The sequence below is a fragment of the Pseudogymnoascus verrucosus genome (genome assembly GCF_001662655.1).
Source record: "Pseudogymnoascus verrucosus strain UAMH 10579 unplaced genomic scaffold scaffold_24, whole genome shotgun sequence".
NCBI lineage: Eukaryota > Fungi > Ascomycota > Leotiomycetes > Thelebolales > Thelebolaceae > Pseudogymnoascus > Pseudogymnoascus verrucosus.
Genome location: NW_017263675.1, coordinates 220,219 through 237,758, shown reverse-complemented (window position 1 = coordinate 237,758; position 17,540 = coordinate 220,219). Strand labels below are relative to the sequence as shown.

The 17,540-nt window shown below is 50.2% G+C and overlaps 8 protein-coding genes across 8 annotated transcripts; 5 read left to right on the top strand and 3 right to left on the bottom strand.

Annotated features, from left to right (window-relative positions):
* Nucleotides 1-61: 61 nt before the first annotated feature.
* On the bottom strand, nucleotides 62-1,126 carry VE01_05809 (uncharacterized protein). The gene is made up of 2 exons (XM_018275267.2): nucleotides 498-1,126; nucleotides 62-447 (listed from the first exon to the last, which is right to left on the bottom strand). Exons 1-2 carry the CDS (start codon nucleotides 823-825, stop codon nucleotides 155-157), a joined length of 621 nt encoding a protein of 206 aa, XP_018130034.2. The 5' UTR covers nucleotides 826-1,126; the 3' UTR covers nucleotides 62-154.
* On the top strand, nucleotides 1,106-2,979 carry VE01_05808 (uncharacterized protein). The gene is made up of 4 exons (XM_018275266.2): nucleotides 1,106-1,650; nucleotides 1,702-1,736; nucleotides 1,786-2,864; nucleotides 2,913-2,979. Exons 1-3 carry the CDS (start codon nucleotides 1,319-1,321, stop codon nucleotides 2,805-2,807), a joined length of 1,389 nt encoding a protein of 462 aa, XP_018130033.1. The 5' UTR covers nucleotides 1,106-1,318; the 3' UTR covers nucleotides 2,808-2,864; nucleotides 2,913-2,979.
* On the top strand, nucleotides 2,956-4,642 carry VE01_05807 (uncharacterized protein). Its single transcript, XM_018275265.2, has 2 exons — nucleotides 2,956-3,924; nucleotides 3,982-4,642. The coding sequence occupies exons 1-2, from the start codon at nucleotides 3,177-3,179 to the stop codon at nucleotides 4,041-4,043; spliced, it is 810 nt and encodes a 269-aa protein (XP_018130029.1). The 5' UTR covers nucleotides 2,956-3,176; the 3' UTR covers nucleotides 4,044-4,642.
* Nucleotides 4,643-4,663: 21 nt separating this feature from the next.
* Nucleotides 4,664-8,004, top strand: VE01_05806 (uncharacterized protein). Its single transcript, XM_018275264.2, has 9 exons — nucleotides 4,664-5,425; nucleotides 5,481-5,566; nucleotides 5,621-5,954; nucleotides 6,008-6,067; nucleotides 6,127-6,246; nucleotides 6,300-6,858; nucleotides 6,905-7,220; nucleotides 7,328-7,663; nucleotides 7,772-8,004. The coding sequence occupies exons 1-9, from the start codon at nucleotides 4,919-4,921 to the stop codon at nucleotides 7,932-7,934; spliced, it is 2,481 nt and encodes an 826-aa protein (XP_018130028.1). The 5' UTR covers nucleotides 4,664-4,918; the 3' UTR covers nucleotides 7,935-8,004.
* A 541-nt stretch (nucleotides 8,005-8,545) lies between these two features.
* VE01_05805 (uncharacterized protein) lies at nucleotides 8,546-10,152 on the top strand. The gene is made up of 2 exons (XM_059463739.1): nucleotides 8,546-8,909; nucleotides 8,970-10,152. The coding sequence occupies exons 1-2, from the start codon at nucleotides 8,673-8,675 to the stop codon at nucleotides 10,092-10,094; spliced, it is 1,362 nt and encodes a 453-aa protein (XP_059319673.1). The 5' UTR covers nucleotides 8,546-8,672; the 3' UTR covers nucleotides 10,095-10,152.
* VE01_05804 (uncharacterized protein) lies at nucleotides 9,879-10,653 on the bottom strand. Its single transcript, XM_018275262.2, has one exon. The coding sequence runs from the start codon at nucleotides 10,592-10,594 to the stop codon at nucleotides 10,091-10,093; it is 504 nt and encodes a 167-aa protein (XP_018130030.1). The 5' UTR covers nucleotides 10,595-10,653; the 3' UTR covers nucleotides 9,879-10,090.
* A 442-nt stretch (nucleotides 10,654-11,095) lies between these two features.
* Nucleotides 11,096-12,833, top strand: VE01_05803 (uncharacterized protein). The gene is made up of 3 exons (XM_018275261.2): nucleotides 11,096-11,194; nucleotides 11,242-12,226; nucleotides 12,296-12,833. The coding sequence occupies exons 1-3, from the start codon at nucleotides 11,150-11,152 to the stop codon at nucleotides 12,415-12,417; spliced, it is 1,152 nt and encodes a 383-aa protein (XP_018130025.1). The 5' UTR covers nucleotides 11,096-11,149; the 3' UTR covers nucleotides 12,418-12,833.
* Nucleotides 12,648-15,934, bottom strand: VE01_05802 (uncharacterized protein). Its single transcript, XM_059463738.1, has 3 exons — nucleotides 14,861-15,934; nucleotides 14,171-14,788; nucleotides 12,648-14,087 (listed from the first exon to the last, which is right to left on the bottom strand). Exons 1-3 carry the CDS (start codon nucleotides 15,135-15,137, stop codon nucleotides 13,126-13,128), a joined length of 1,857 nt encoding a protein of 618 aa, XP_059319672.1. The 5' UTR covers nucleotides 15,138-15,934; the 3' UTR covers nucleotides 12,648-13,125.
* Between the last annotated feature and the right edge of the window lie 1,606 nt (nucleotides 15,935-17,540).

Below are 17,540 nucleotides of genomic sequence, written 5' to 3'. Positions count from 1 at the left end.
TATAGTTGCTGTAATCACTGTGATACGTAAGGGATTGTAGTATATAATAAGTGGTATTTTACTGAACTACTATTACAGTCCTTAACACCGTCCTTTGAAACGCCTAATAAATGGAACTATTATACAACATTGTCGACTTTATGCAAATCACACCTCAGTGACATGCCTTGCCATACTTCCGCAGTCTGTGGTAATTGTACGGCAATGGCGTCAAGAACCCAGCTGCTATCGATACAATGGCAGCTCCCCAGAACTGCGGCGAGTCGAGCTGAATGACTCCCCCCGTTAAATGGTAATCAACAAGGTTCTCAGCCAGTTCCATCGATATCATTGATATAAGACTCATTCCTGCCGCCGTCTTGGCCGCTACCATCCAGCCAAGTTGATCACGGCCGAGCCGGAGAAGAACAGTCTCCAGGAGTAGAGAAGTCGTGACACCGCTCGCCACTAAATCACGTTAGCTGAGAAAATACAAGTCAATGGGCAGGCACACGTACTGGAAATCGCCATGATTGCCCCAGTCCCAAGTTCCGGATGGAAAGCTTGGAGATACCACATGGATGAGAAGTCCCCGAGAGTACAACCAACGAGACATCGCAGCGTATTTAGACCAGCTCGATTCCATACTGCCCTCGACGCCCAAAATTGCGATGAAAATACCGCAGGAGGCAGCGTCTTTCCTTCATTTTTGCTGCATGGAGCCTTTGGGGAACTTTCGGTGCATTTTGGCCGGAGCTGGAATGTAGTTGCAGGGGTTATCTTTCTCAAAGAACTCCAGTGGATACGATGGCCTGAAGGGACCAGACGAGTCGAGAATTTGAACATAATAGATTGTATGGCTCACACTGTCGATAGTACGAGTGCAATAACTGAAGTTGGGAGCGAAACCCTTTTAGAAGTTTATAATGACCAGAAAATGATAAAAATGACGATGGGCCTGGTCGCCCTTTAATATTGGTGGTGCTCAGAGGACAGGCTCCACTTTGGACCATTCACCACCGCACAAACCACTCACCTTACACTATGAATATGACAAATGCTCCACGTTGTGCATCAGGCGTTGAAAATAAATTATGGAATCGGCGTAAAAGGCTCACTGGTTTATTGTAAATATTTTCGAAGAAATCCGAAGTCAACAATTGGGGAAAGTTCCAAGGGTACGGTGAACCACAGCTAATTTAGGTGTAAGTTCGGTCCGATAAATATTCCCTTGGCACCTTCTCCAGCGGCTTCATGCCGTCACTTCAACTGCGAGCCATCCCCGAGAGATCCCACCTTAAACTCCCATTACCACAAATTCCCACGATACAAGAGGAGAATGCCGCCACCAGCTACCGCTTCTGACCTCATCTTCTCGGAACAAGCGAATCATAACTTCTCCAAGACCCTGGGGGATATCAAACGCCACACTCTCTCCATCCACAACCGCCTCCAGTCGATCCTCGTCGATGCCGCTTTCGTTCAAAGCGTGTCGGGGGCATACTGCCGCCCTCTAGTCGCCAATGAACGGTGCGGAAGCTGGTATATTAACCCAGAGGCCAAATCAGGGAGCGCATACTTCAAAAGCACCGATGGACATACAGGCGTTTGGAAGTTTAGTACCCGGAGGTTGAACACACATCTCCTCGAGTTGATTGGAAAGGGTGATGGGTAGGCGCATGGGGAATACTTGGGTTTGAATGCAATACTAAATCTTTGTAGATGCATCATTGTAGATTCTACTCGGAGAGGAAAGAGTTCGTCAGCTCCTTCCGTCTACTCAAGATCGAGCTAACGTTACGACAGGAATGCCCGATGCCCTGAGCAAGACAATTCCAATATGGTGTAGCGTCATTAACCGCTCCCTCTTCCCGGACAAGCCGGAATATCACAACCTCTACACGCCCCCACAAGCTGTCTCGACCTCTGAGAATGCCCAAATAGCTGCACGATTAGACGACTTCACAGAGTCTTTCGCTAGCCTGGGCATCAACATGAAACCGCTCAGAGAGCACATATCTAAACCGATAAGACCGTTATGGGTAACACCAGAGTCGGCGCTCCCTGTTGAGGAACAAGTGTTCAGCGATTATCACCCCGTAATATGCTGCACCGCATCTCGGCGAGTTGCCGGTGGTGAAGTCAGTGAAGGGGGATACATTCAAGGCTCTGGGGATGATACTGAGAACTGGGCCCATGGGTTGACTCCTACCGTGTTCTGGCCAAACAGTGAGCTCCTACTTTCCACGTCGGAATCTGAGCTCCCAAGCTTGATCACAGAGTTGGTATCAAGCTCTTCCAACACCAGTACCGGCAAGCCTAGCCCTACCCTTCTACCACCAACTTCTTCTCTTTATGTCACGTCGTCGACATCTCTCGCAGCTCAATCCGCTAGCAGTAGCGATATTATTATCACAGTTAGCTCCGAAATTACAGCCCCTGCAAGCTGGCAGAAAGATAAACATAGGCTAGAGATTGGAATTGGCTCTGGCAAAATTGGAAGCCGCAACCTACGATCTGCTTTACCTCATATGATTGACTTCGTCAAGAGGTCACTCTCGACGGCCTCTGCTGAAACCAAGTCTCCCAGGATTGTGGTGGCATGTCCCGACGGCAAAGATCTCTCCATTGGAGTAGCACTTGCTATACTTTGCATTCTGTATGATGAGAACGGTGATTTGTTTGAACTGGGGCAAGAAGGTTCAGGAATAGACAAAGCCTTTATTCGGCGGCGCCTAGGATGGATCATGACAGCCATACCAGATTCAAACCCAAGTCGCTCGACACTCCAAAGTGTCAATAGCTATTTAATGATAAGACCAAGTTGAACTGAAAAGTAAATAAACATTATAAAGATTTACAGCTATCTGGACTAGACTGAACTGGTTGATTATTATGTGTTTTAGTCGTATTGTGTTACTTACTAATATTAGGCAGAATCCTAGATCGACCTATTTCAGCTTCATCCGGCAGGACATCCCTACATAGCCACGCTGCTCTGCCTAGAGATCTGCCTAATAAACGCACTCTATTTTACGAAGGAAGTAATCCCTGCAAGAGCTTCCAAAATGACGTTCCGACAGTGGCCCCTCTTTCCAACGATCCGGCGATAACAATATAGATAAATACTACCGAATCTCCCGACTTCCAACCACCATCATCCACCCCGCACTTCTTCTACGGAAACAGTTCTCACGATGGCCTCGCAACCGCGCCAGGAGCCGCCTTCGTACACCGAAGACCCAGCGTCGGCCTCCACACACATACCAATCGAGCCACCGACTTACGACGATGTCGCCGAATCGCAACCACGCGACCAGCTAATGACAGGGGAGCTACCATGCCTCATCATGGACGACTGCTTCATCTATGCGGAATCACAACCAACAAATTCACTCTACGAGTTGAGCAACCCTCCTACAATCGACAGGTCCGCAGCATTCGCTGTCGAGAAATTCATCTACCGTCTGACCACCAACGACGGCGAGGGTGCGCTTCGCCAACGCAAGCGACATCTGTACGATTTCCGCGCTGGTATGTCCGAGTTTGGCGACGTTGTCTCACTTGAGGCCCAGTCGAACTCCAAGTATGTCTTCAAAGACATCAAACTGCATCGCGGTATCCCGATGCAGTTTGGTATGGCGAAGGGTATCTCGACTTCGTGGACCTCGTGCAGTGCAGATGAGCACTTTAAGATTGGGCAGAGCATGAAGCAGAAGTTGAGCAGGAAAGATGAGCTTGAGTGGAAAGATTGGGACGGTAGATTGGTGGCCGTGGAGACAAAGTTGACGAGAAAAGATGATGGTAAAGTTGATCGGCCGCCGAGGTTGGAGTTGAAAGCTCCGATTGATACGAAGGAGTTTGATCTATTGGTAACACTTTGGGCGGCGAGGGTTTGGAAAGAGACGTTGAAAGACCTTGCGGAGCCGTTCAGTTGGAGCAAGTGTAAGTGACCTTTGGACCTTTGGAGCATCTGATGACCTACCAGCTAACAAGTGTCAGTCAAACGAATTACCGAACAAGGTCCAAATACTGGAAGAACATCATATTTTGGGCCGCGCTAAGTGCCAAACTGACAAGTAAAAGATATTTTGTTATTGCTCAACAGCAGCCTCTTGACATTGGGCCAGTCCCATAGCTCATCTGTAGTCTCGGCTTTGACACCGTGGGAGATCCAACGGGAGACCTGGACGGAGAATAGAACCTCCAATACGGTGATACGGTGATATACAGTGGCCACGCCGTTTTGACACGACGGCCTGGATGAGAAGACTGGACTGGGAGAATTTCCATCGCCATTTTCTCGGCGAAGCCAAATAGAGGACTCGCGCGCTTTAGAGTCCCAGCGGCATAGGGACCTTATGTCACCTCCACAGACGGTCTTTACAAGAAAGACGCGCCAGCCGACAGCGCTTTTAGACTGATCGTGGTCTCGTCAGGAGATAAAACAAATGCGTGCAATCAGACGACGTGACAGTACTTTGTGAGCAAGCGAACAGGCCCTCACCTTTTTGAGTATGGCGGCTGCTATCACCATACTGGTGTAGGTATCGATCAACTGTATGTCTCGTTGGTTGCGAACTCAAAATCCCCAGTAGCCCACAAGCCTATATGCCGATATGAACTCTCGCAACATGAGCTTCTCCTCAATATCTTGTATCAGTATCCGGCCCCACGGCACGCGGCTATACCCTTCTTTATCAAGGGTATAGCCGCATGCCGTGGGGCCGGATACGGATCTGTTATTTCATTGTCTTTCTGGTCGAGTGCCGGATTCGTCGCTACAAAGAATAACAAAGGATGGTCGAGGCGCCTTATTGTGCTACCTTCAGTTTTCTTGAGAGAATGCCCTTCTTATTTTATTTTATTGTCTTGTTTTCTCGGAATGAGGTGTTCCAATTGTACCAACAATTCTCGCAGCAACTCGGTTTAAATACGCATGGCGATTGATGATAACCCACTCAAAGCCGGCTTTGGCAGCCAGCTCCCTAAGAAACGCAAAGCCAATGACCTCCCAGAACCAACTGGCGCGTGGCCTGGGGTCAAGAAGCGCAAAAAAAAAGCCAACTCAACACGACCCTCATCCGCACCGAAAAGGAAATACAAGAAGTCAGCATTGGCTAAAGTATTTGGCGCTGCGCGCGTCTTAAATAATGGAGAAAGCGGGTGGACGCCGATGAACCTCCAACATCGGCCTTCCTGGCGCCAATTCAGGACGGAGGAGGCGAAAAGGAATGAGCAGCGACGCAGGCTATTTGGTTTCGATTCGAACCAGCTTCAAGCTATCGACGCAGTCCCAACTCTTGTCAAAGAAGAGACGCCATTGCTGAAACTAGACAACGCAATCCATCCAATCCTTGTGGGTCAGCATTGGAGGACTCGTGAATCGATACCAGCCAATCGTGCGTTTTGGAGAATTGGCAATGGGAAGCCTGGGTACTGGGAGGTAATGTGTTGGTGATATATACCAAGTTTCACAGAACTAATACTTTGAATTACAGGCACAGAACCCGTTCGTTTGGGAAATATTGGAACCCATCCTCAAGTTGGCATCACAATTTCTCACAAATTCCCACATTAGCCACTGGTATGGCAGCCATTGTTTTCGTAATTGTTACAGAATTGAGTCTAACTAATGTAGGTGGGATACACTACTACACGGAGAGCGCAGGGTCTTCAACTCGTCATTTATGGACGGCTTGAGAACCATTCACAGGCGCCCTCCAGAGGTGTTCTACGCTAATCGAGCGCAAGTACGCCGTGAACTGGCTGAAGCAAGTGGCCTCATCAGCTTTGGAATAGAAAGTGGGGTTGTAGATACAGTCACTAGCCTGGGCCCTTTGCAGCATGATCTTAGAGACAATGATCAATACTATCATGGTTTTACTGTGAAGCATGATGTACTCGGCGTTGATCCGGTTGAGATTTCACTGGCCATTCACTTATTTAAACCCTTTCTTCGAGAGAAGTTGACTGTGTGTTTTTGTTTCTATTACCTGTTGGTTACTCATTTGCTGACTATTCATAGCAAGCCGAGAGATTAGGGATGCAGTTTTTTATAGCGAGTACTATCGTTCATGAAATAGGGGTGCGTCATTGGTAGATTAGTGTCATCTACTCTCACAGGGCAACGCTGACAAAAGAAAGCATGCTATAGGTGATCTATACCGGAGACAGAACCGTGACATTGAAGGAAACTACCCCTGGCAAGAACTCTTCTTTGAGGACGAAGCTCTGGCAGAGTACGGCTATTCAGTAACCATGGCAGTAAGCTCCAATCATAACTCCTTTAAAACTACAATAGCCAATTTATAATTTAGAACATGAACTACATCGTAGACAGGGTTCCCATAGAACCATCCCCTCTCAGTTACTTCGCACACAAGTGGCCCCGACGCGATGGCGATGACATAAACCGCACGAACATCAAATACGCTCGCCCACTAGAGAGCTACGAGGAGCTAAAGACATACTATCCCATCCCATACCACTACTTTCACGATCTTGCTCGGAAAGATTTCTGGTCCAGCTTTGTCCGAGTCTACGGCGAGACCGGGAAAGCTTTACACCTCGGTCAGCTTGCCTCTGGTGCCCAAGTATACACCGTCGGAACCTCACAGAGGTGGAGGTGGCTGCCTCCACCCTCTCATACACCAGCTCTGCCTCTTAACATTAGTTCTCAGGACAGTATAATTGCTCATACCATCCAGACGAGGCGAATACAGAACCAAAACCTTGCAGTCACTGCATTAACAACAACTCGCGGTGCTTTGTCTGACTGGCGCGCCAAATTTCTTAGTAAAAAGGAAAAGCATGAATGGTACGAAACACAGCGCGAAAGAGAAGAAATGGGCCTAGAAGGTCTTCCCCCAGAACCAGGTATATACCCCATGCATCTCCATCCACACGATAGCTGACCCTCTAGACTCCCCCCTCTCAGTTCTCACGGCCTTGTCCTCTGACGTTTCCGACCCTGATGACCAATCTGGCAATGAGTCGAACTTTTCACACGAATCGTCTCCCCCAAATGCTGCGCCAGAGCGGTATGAGTATATCCACAGGTCGCTTTGCAACCTACGCCTAGTTTTAGCGCTAGACACTATGCACAACCGGGTGCCCATAAACCTACTTCTAGAATACCTAAATCGTGAGTTGATACGGCTGCGGCGCAACGTTGTCGGTCCGGAGGAATTTGAACAGTATCTCCGCCACATCGCAATTGAGAAGAAGATATGCTTGAAGTACTCTCCACCACCCCCCCACGATCCTTGCCCACTTTCGTTTCCCTTGTTGGCTTCGCTTCCGCATACATTTGCTATGAGGCTCTGCTAACCCCTTAACCTCACAGTTTATTCATTCACCACTTGGGGGCAATTGATATAACCATCCTCTCCACCGGCTGGCCCAGTGACCAAGAGCTCCTCCCGCACCCCCGACCCCCGCTTCCTCCTCTCGATCGTGACCCCGCCTACTTCGCAAATGATATCTCGGACTTCCGCGTCGTCAGTCTTGATCAAGAGTTCTGGAGGATGCAAAATGCACCTCCTCGCGCACCCCGATTCATGTTCGTTGATATCGATTCTGAAGATATACGAACGTACTTCAACAGCTTGGGGGATGAACAACAGGAAGTCGATGTGGACGTGTTTGCACATATTGTTACTGCGTGTCCGGATCTGTGGGTGTAAGTTCCCTCCGTTGCTCCCTCTGTTGCTTCTCGTTACTATTTTATATCACATTTTGAGCTTCCGGGTCCCTGAGCGAAGTGAATGAAGGGCTAATTACACTGTAGGGCCGGGCCACCTGGAGTATTACGGTTTATCGGACCCGAACAATGGGAGGGAGCAAAATCGGGGAAGTTTTGGGAGCCTCCCGAGCCAAATGATACAGAGATGGTAGATGTTGACGTTTCGGGTGCGATGTTCGGGGGACAGGGGGCGGAGACGGAGATGTAAGATGTGGAAGGGACAAGTAGGTAGTATAGTCGGTTTAATAAAATTCAAGGAATATATTTTCATATCAAAGGCCTTAAAGCGGGTTCTTCGTCTGTGGTTAATAGAAGCTTTTGGTGTTTATGAAACAACCACCATGTCGCCCGTGCGTATCTACCAATGGCCGACGTCGACTGTTAGAATTACCCCATTGTATTCAACTCCTAAACGCTAGGCTTCCATACAGTTCGTAATATGATAACTACGGCCTATAGTACTTATCCGTTTTTAAACCCGTCTGTAATCGTTTGAGACTCTAACAATAGATGTTGCTGACTATGAGTTCTATGATATATTCAAACGCTTTGATTGGCTGAGAAGCCCCGTCGGTGCGGTCTCTCTCTCTCTGGCCACCACAGCCTGGTAAATATCAACAAAAGGCTACTCTAAACCCAGCATCTCTAATGCAGCGTTTCTGATGCAGAATATCTAATGCAGCATCTCAATCGAAGTCTCCCGCCGTTAGGTTTAGGAATAACCCTTCAAACTTTACGAGGAAATATCAGCTATAGCGACGCGGCGGACCAGGAGCAAAATGTCCTCCAGCAATTGACATATTGGCAGAAGAGAGAGGACTTCGTAGCCTACTTACTTCAGCATACGCAGGAAATAGAAACCGTTGTATCTTGCTATCTCCGCCTTAAAGGCACTGAGAGATGCCGCCTATCGCCTTTCGATGAGTGGGTCCATGGCAGCTTCAACATGTGCCTACCACTCTATATCGACAACTGGAAGAAACGGCCTGGCAGAAAAGTCATGATCCGATTCCCGCTCCCCTATAAGGTTGGCGAGTTAAATTATCCAGGCAATGCAAATGAAAAGGTCCGTTGCGAGGCAGCTACTTATGTTTGGATCCGCGAGAACTGCCCGGACGTTCCTATTCCTCACCTGTGGGGGTTTGCATTTGCAGCTGATGCGCAGGACACAAAGGGCTATAGCGTAAGTAATCTGCCAAGAAATATTATAATCGGCCCTACAATGCTAATTGTCATGGCATAGTTCATCGCATTAGACGGCGCATCCCTACTCACACGGCTTTTTGAGACTCTTCGCCGCCAGTTCTCTTTCCTGTTAGGCCACAACAATCCCTGTAGGTATATATCAGCAGGGCGCCCCTATAGTTTTGAGATAGGGCACCTAGTTATTGATTACCTCGAAGAGACCGACGGCACGATGCTATCAGCATTGTGGGAAAGTTACCGACAGGATGACGGCCATTTAGCCAATCTGTTTCAGGGCTTGTCACGAATTATGCTTGCGCTAGGGAATATTCCATTGCCACGTATTGGCTCCTTTACTATGGACAACGACGGAGTGGTTAGACTTGCGAACCGCCCGCTGACTCTTCAGATACATCAATTAGAGAATGAGGGCATTCCAACGAAGATAGATCGAGATACAACTTACGCTACGACGGAGTCCTACTTTCTCGACGTATTATCCTGTCATGATAACCATCTAACTTACCAACTCAACGCCATTAACGACGAGTCTGATTGCCGTTCACAGATGGCTGCTCTAGCTATCATTCGGACCGTCCTTCCACGCTTTATACGCCATGATCTACGCCGCGGGCCATTCCTCCTCACCCAAACCGATGTCCATCAAAGCAATATATTCGTGGATGACGAGTGGAATATCAAATTTTTCATTGATCTAGAGTGGGCATGCTCTTTGCCTATGGAGATGCAGCACCCACCGTACTGGCTTACGAGTCAAGCGGTCGATGGCTTTGCTGATGAGGAACTCGCCTTGATTGAAGTTAAATATAGCGAATTTCACAGAATCTTTGCTCGTGAGGAGGCGCTACAGGGTCTAGGAAGTGATAAACCAATTTCATTATCCCGCGCATGCACCATGCAGAAGGGGTGGGAGTGTGGGAATTTCTTCTACTTTCTAGCTCTAGACAGTATCTCAGGGCTATATGGCATTTTCATCCAACATCTCCAGCCTAGATTTGCGGATCATTTCGCTGATAGTAACTTTGAGCGTATTGTTTCTTCATATTGGTGTTCGGAAAGCCAGGAATTCGTCGTTGGTAAGATCCAGCAGAAGAGCGAATATGACAGGCGGCTAAGGGAGGTGTTTGAGAGGCCGAAGAAAATAACAAATGGAGGTTTTTAACGTTTCTTGTGTTTGTTGTTCAGCTTGAAGGATTTTTTTAGCAGCCCTGTCCAGTTGTCAATACCCTTGGGCTCTAATTTGCAGCTTTCTAAGAGGGCAAGAAAGTCAATGTTCGTTTGCAAATCGTTTGGCTTGATGCTGAAAGCTTTCTCAAAGATTGGTGCGATGTCGTGTGCAGCGCAGACGCGATAATCCCCGCTATCAACCCTTTTTTTCATTCTTCTCTCCAGAAGTTCTCTCAAGGTATCTTCAAGGAGCATTTCCAAAGATTTGCTATTTGTAGCATCTACGATGCTGGCCTTTAGTTGCTGTACTTCAACCGGGTCAAAGTATGGCGCCCCAATATATAATAAATCTTCAACTGCATCATGTCGTGCCTGAGCCATGGGATTCTCTTGGAAGTTTCGAAGATCATAAACAAGCACATGGATTTTGTACCATAATGATGGTTGAGCTTTCAAGTCCTCGATAGAGGTAAGTTTGGAAGGGACGGCTTCCATCGTCGTTTGTGACGTGGGATATTTGTCGACATGTGTAGTGTTCAGAGAGGAAGTTTAGTTTGATACAAAATAAAGATTACAGGAACAGAATATCAGAATATATACCCACAAATCATAGGTACAAAGCTAACTATCTAGCATAAGTTGAGTCACTTCAAGTTGACGTAAAACATCAGTAGTTTGCACCATCGGCTGATTTTATAATGAGTAACTTTAAGTGTGAAAATAAGGCTAGTGAGCAACTATAATGTAACTGAGCGGATGATTATTAGGCTTGTTTTCGTAGAATATTGGACCACAAGCATATAGTACTAGACTTCACAACATCAGCTAATTAAACAAAACACTTACTTCTATATTCCTTCGGTCTGAGCAAACGAATGTGGTCTAATTATATTCGTGATTTATTTCAACAGTGGTTGGCGGAAACGGAACAACGATCCTCCTCTCCCGCCACAACTGACATCACCAAGGGCCGCCCCGCAATCCGCAAGGCTGACACTTCTCCCCTCACAAACGCATCTCCAAACCACAATCCCAACACTAAACACAACCATGAAGAATAAAACGCTCCTTCTTGTATTTATCCATGGCTTCAAGGTACGCTACACCCCCTCCTATTCTCCACCACCGACTGACCCCCATAGGGCGACCACAAAACCTTCGCCTCCTTCCCCGATCATGTCGCCTCCATCCTCGCCCCCTCCCTCCCCAATACCACCATCCTTCCCCTCGTCTACCCCGCCTACGAAACCCGCGGTGACCTTGCCGCAGCCGTTGCCTCCTTCCGCACTTGGCTTCTCGACCACGTTATCGACCTCGAAGTTGCTGCTGAGACGCCCTCCCCTTCCGTCGCGCCAAGTGTTCACATCGTCCTCATAGGCCACAGCATGGGCGGCATCGTTGCCGCGGACGCCCTACTCGGAATAGCGAGCGAGCAGACCATCTTGCCTAGCGAGGCGAGCCACGGCTCGGAAAAAAACACACTACCGTCGCCGGCGACGAACCTGTTCCCCAATATCAGAGGCGTCCTCGCCATGGACACCCCGTACCTAGGAATCAGCCCCGGCGTCCTCGCCTACGGCGGCGAGGCGCATTACAAGGCTGCCTCCAGTACTCTATCGCAGCTAACTGGACTAGGAATGTTTGGCGGCGGAACAGCAGCAGCCGCAGCCGCAGGCGGCGCGAAGTCCCCAACAACGCGGAGTGCCGATACATTTAAACTGACTGCCGTAGAGGGCAGCGCGAAGGAAGAGAAAAAAGCCGACGCAACGGGATGGGGAAACTGGGGAAAGCTGGCCGTGATTGGAGGTGCAGCAGTGCTAGCTGCGGGCGGGGCGGCGGCCTACGCCAAGAGGCGCGAGATAGGGGAGTTGGTAAACTGGACAACGAGCCATATGGCGTTTGTGGGGTGCCTGATGAGGCCTGAGGAGCTGAGGGCGCGTGTTGCGGGGGTGGAAGCGGTGAGCGCAGGCGCGGAGGTGGGGTGGGTGAATTTATATACCAAGTTGGGACGGGGTGCTGAGGCGGGGACTGGGGCGGGAGGAAGGACGTTTTGCAATTTACCTAAAGCAGGGAAGTGGAAGGAGGTAGTGAATGATAAGGCTAAAGATGAGGTCACGGCGCATATGAGTAAGTGCCAATATTCGGAGGAGTCTTATATGTCTCGAGAGAAAATCTCACATACTAATGCTACTACAGATATGTTCGCTCCAGTTTTCAACCCAGGCTACGGAATGCTGACACACCATGCTGCCGACTACATCCTAAAGTGGACCGGCCACCTCTTCACCGAGGCTGAGGCCGAGACCGGGCCAGGCTGATGGCCATATTCCCCCCCCCTCCACGGATGAGTGATACCCAGACCACTCGCACGCATTATGCAAGACCGCCAACATATAATATCTATTTCCAGAGCGATCGTCACGGATGGGGGATCACGGATCACCCGCAGCTTAATACAGATCAGAGTCAAGAGGGGCCTCTCACACCATCTGAGATCTCTCACCCGAGACTCTATCCACTAAGATGGAACTCCCGCGTCTCACCTGCGGTCCCTTTTAAGATAAAATGGAGCAGAATGCAGCCGGCGCAGATCATTGCCACACAGCCAAGCGCGCGCAGCCCTGTCTAGTAATCTATCAAGTGCTAGGCCCGGTTTATTCCAAATACCATCAATATTCTATAATGCTCCTTCGGGTGATTTCAAGAAGGATTAAATAAATAATATAATGTGATAAAAGCTCATAGCCTCCTCCCCGTCCTTTCGCTAACCCCGATATAAAGCCCGTGTTATATATGCTGTACCATGTATGTGTACGTATGCCCTTTACACCCCCATCCTATTTCCCCCAGTATCCTTTTGTTGGCCCGTTTATGCCCCCGATATCCCATCCCATTCCTCATATTCATCGTAATCGCATAAAACAAAGCCGCCCATAAACCCATAAAACCAGGTCCTTCCTCGCGTGCACCGCACAAAACCACCAAAAACAAACACGCAATCACACCGGCTCCCATAGCGCTAGCCCTTAAAAAAGAAATTCCCGCTTCACATCCCCACCACTCTCTTTAAGCATCTCCCCCACCCGTCCCCCAACCTTCCACCGTCCAATATCTTTAACCGCATTCTCAAACCCCTCCACCACACCGCCCTTCCCATCCCACACCTCCCCAACCCACTCAAACTCCACACCAGTAAGCCAGTCCCTCAACAACCCTTCACCCCCAGCCGCAGCACTTTCCCTCACCCTAGCAAACGGCACCATCATCGCCGCCCACGCCGGCAGCCCCCCTAGTTCGCTGGGACTGGGACGCATCCACGCAGGTACACCCGCATACGTGCCTTCTGTAGGCCGCGCCATCCATCTCGCGACGGAGTGCGCGATTGACAGCACCGCTGCACTGGTGGCTGGTGTGCGTAATCCGGCAGCGTGGACGGCCCGGGTGAGTGCGGCAGATAGGGGTGGTAGAGGTGGGTGCGCGGGTGGCGAGGGGTATAGGTCTGTGTAGATTGGCTTCGGGGGATCAGTGGAGGCGGCGGAGAGACAGGCGCGGTGGGCGGTTAGGGCGTGGTGGAGGAGTGCGTCGAGAGGGGTTGTGGGGGTAAGGAGGCGGGGAATGAGAGTCCAGGGTGGAGGTTGTTGGTGGGGTGATGGGCGGAGGGGGACATGAGAGTGTGGCCGTTGGGGCGTAGGTTGGAGCATTTGCTGCGGAGGCGCGGGTTGAAGTGGTTGTGGGCTTTGGAGGGGTGGTTGTGCGTGCTGTTGCTGCTGTTGTTGTGGAGCCGAGGGGGCGGTCCCTAGATTATAAGTAGTTCTGCTTGTAATATTACTTGGCGCGCTTGTCGGCGCCATCTGTTGTCCTGTCTGGCCAGGTTGGCCCTGGAAAGCGAATGGCATGCCGGAGGGAGACATATATGCCGAGGGCGGCGAGGAGAAGATAGATTCGTCCTCGAGGTCAAAAGGTGATGTGACCGTCGTCCATGATTGCGCTGTTCCAGTTCGTCAGTTCTCTGGTCTGTCTAGGTCCGGCGCATTGGCTGGTGCAGGTGTTGGAATGGCAGGAAGTACTGACGCGAAGCCAGGTCGCTCCCAATGCCCAGGTTGTCGCCGCCGCCGCCGCCAGCACCACCGACAAAGTCGATCCTGGATGCGGGGTCCATATCCGTGAAGCTGGCTGCCGGAGATTCCGTCTGGGGAAAGGGTGAGATTAGCCCATCAGACGGCGCGTACGTCGCCATATCACTCACCCCAGCTGGCGTATCCGCGCGCGAGAGTACCATGCCTGCGCCGTCAAAGCCGGGAGGCAAGCCGTGGGCTCCGCCATATGCCATGTCCATACCAGGCCACTGCATGTTAAGGTCATGGGGGCGCAGGTCACGATTGGGGCCACCCATGGGGTCGCCGAGCGGAGCGCCAGCGTCCATGGCGCCTGTGTTCCTCATCTCCATGGCGTTGATGCGTTCATGCAGAGTTGCGACTTCATCCTCAAGCTGGCGGTTGCGCAAGTGAACATTCCATGTGCGCCTCTCCTTCTCCGGGTCCGTAAGCTGCTTCACCTGTTGCTGCAAAGTCTCAATCTGGTCCTTGGTGCGCTGCCTGATGGCACGCTGCGCCTCGCGATCATTAGCACGCTTGCGCGAGAGCTGGGCAGCGGAGAGGCGGTTGACTGAGCGGGTGCCTGCGCGAGAGGCTACGGTGAGTCAGTGGGTGATTTTTCAACGGCTCAAGACGTGGGGTTTGGGCCATGAGGGAAGTTACTCACCGCGATGCCTGACCTGGGTATGGGCATTAGATGGTTGCCGAGACCGAGATCCGCGCGGTTGATCTCTCGCTTGCCAGTGCTCATCCTCGCTCTCAGTCGAGGGCCGGCCATTAGGCCGTGTGTTCGCATTGGTCATTCTGTCGTTAATGGGCAAGTCGTCGACAGTGCAGTTCAAAGAATGTGCGGGGGAAGGAGGGAGATAGTTGTAGTTCGGGGACGCAATAGTGGCGTGAGTGACGTTGAAGGGTGGCGACCGTTCGGGGTTGTGGTAGCGCATTTAAGAGATGGACTAGGCAGACTAGCCGGTGTAGAGAGTATAGAAAGTTTGATACTGCCAGTTGCGGGTAAAGATGATAACTGGCGCTGGTATCTTGCGTTTCTAATATAAGGGAGATGGTGATAATGAAAATGAAGAATCCTGAGTTTGGATCTGATAGTATATTGTTATTCAAGTAACCAAACCCTTTGGTTGGAAATATGATGATGGCAAGTCTCGACCGGCAGCTAGACAGGGAGACTAGGGCGTCCTTTTAGTCTGTTTAGTTAGTCCTCTTAGTCCGATCGTTAGTGTCCTTAGATCCTGATAAATGGGGACCAAAAAGCCTTTGGTACCAGGGATGTGGAGAAGGAAAGCGCGAATGAGGGGGGGGGGAGAGGGAGGCGAAAAGCGGGAGTTATATGCTAGGTCGACCATTTTGGCGGGTGAGTTCCACATGCCAACGCCACCAATGTCCTTGAGAATCTCGGGGAGACTCGGTGGCAGCCCGAGGCCAGGGTGAGAGGGTGAGGTTCGAGATGCGTGGCATCTTGTCGAATTTTGTTGAATATATTGTCTCATTTCACACACTATTGGGGTGGTTTGGGCCGTTTGTGTCCTACGCGACGACGTGTGCTAGATTTGGAATTCCTAATCAGGGCAGAAGGGGGAAAGCAGAGCCCGAATGATCAAGATCTAGTTCAGGGTAGTTGGACCGTTGGTTCGGGGGGAGAGAGCGACATGCCCATTGTTGCCGAATTACTAGGATGTAGGCGGTAGGAAAGTGATACAGGGACTGAAGCTTCAATAGGGACGTGTGTAAATGAGTGTACTATAGTGATGTGTGTAGGATGTATTTAGGATGTGTGCAGGAGGCACTAGGAGACATCCATGCTAGTTTCTAATGTACCCATGCGCGCGTATACCTAGTGCCTAGCCTATGCATATTATAGTGGGATAATGGGTTAATGAAATGGGAGAATGGGCAGATTGTGATGCAAGATGCAGAATGGAGAATGCACAGAATGCGGGCGGCAAAAATGGAGAAGTCGATCTATCCATCAAAGATTGGCATGCATGCCTTACACGCCTGACACACCTTGCAGAGTCCTAAGAGTTACCTGACCCGCAGAAGCTCTATGCAGTGTCTGTGGGTGAAAACAAAGCTAGGACGGGGTGTCTCAAACGCTGATGTTGGTGGTTGGGGGGTATATGTATCTGCTATTATGGGAACTTCCAAGATTTGTCGTCGATGCAACAGATAATGACAGTTGTCAGTTGAGTCAGTTTGTTGGCTGTCAGCCGCCAGTCCTAACCATGGGAGCGGTGAGAGTAAGAGCGACAGCGACAGCGACAGCGAGAGCGGTGAGGTGAAGGTTGGAAGGATCAGTGGACAGATGGATGGATGGATAGATTTACTGGTTGGTGGTAATGGTGATCTAGACGGGAAAGGGGGGGGGGGGAAGATGAGGGAGAACAGAGCCTGTAAAGCGTGGAGATTGGAGGAAAGAACGAGCTGCCTCCTGATGGTTCCTGGTGGTGGCAAGCACGGAAATTACCACGGTGAGCCACGGTATGTACTAGATAGTACTATTTAGTACTCCTACAGGAGAAGGTCATGATCTATCGTCTGTCGGCAGTTCAGCCCGGGGCAAGGACAGGATAGGAGACTTCCCACGGCCCCGCGGAGTACATATAGTACGGCGCCGGTACTCGAAGCCGTGGATGTTCAGTAGTGGCATCGTCGGCAAACGCCCTGATGCCCGGTACCGGGCAGCTGGAATAGATGTCCACAATAAGTGGCGAGAGACGGCAAGATGGGCGAGGTGGCGAAGTGTTAACGTGGTCGTGCACAACTATACATTAAGATCTCCGAGGAGGTGGACATTCATCGAGATATACCTCAGAATATATCAGTAGACATGCCAAGGACGTTGATACAGAGCCCTGGAGAGCTGAACGACCATCACGGCGGAAAGACGTCGGGAGATGGTGGCGATGGATGTCTAGGAATAGGTAGATGGGCGAGTTTCCACGCGCGAGGTAGGGTAGTACTGACGGATGGATGATGCCGATGAACATACGGAACTTCCTCCGTATCCAACCAGCAATACAACCAACACCAGCAATACAACACCAACAACTAGCACCGTGACGAAGCGGCAAGGTGAGCGGCAAGATGATGCAGCATTTTTCCAAGAATTGTTGGCACGGCAAGAGTCTACAACAAGAATGTCGGCTAGAGCAAGAATGTTGACACGGTTAGGAAGAGTCGTCTGATGATGCAGCTCACGAGATATGATCGATGTGATCGATATGATCGATATGAATGTTACGAGACAGGAGAGATGAAAATACAAAAATGTGACAAGAGAAGGGCAAATGGAGCTGAGGACATGCAGGTGCTCCAGAATTTTGCAGAAT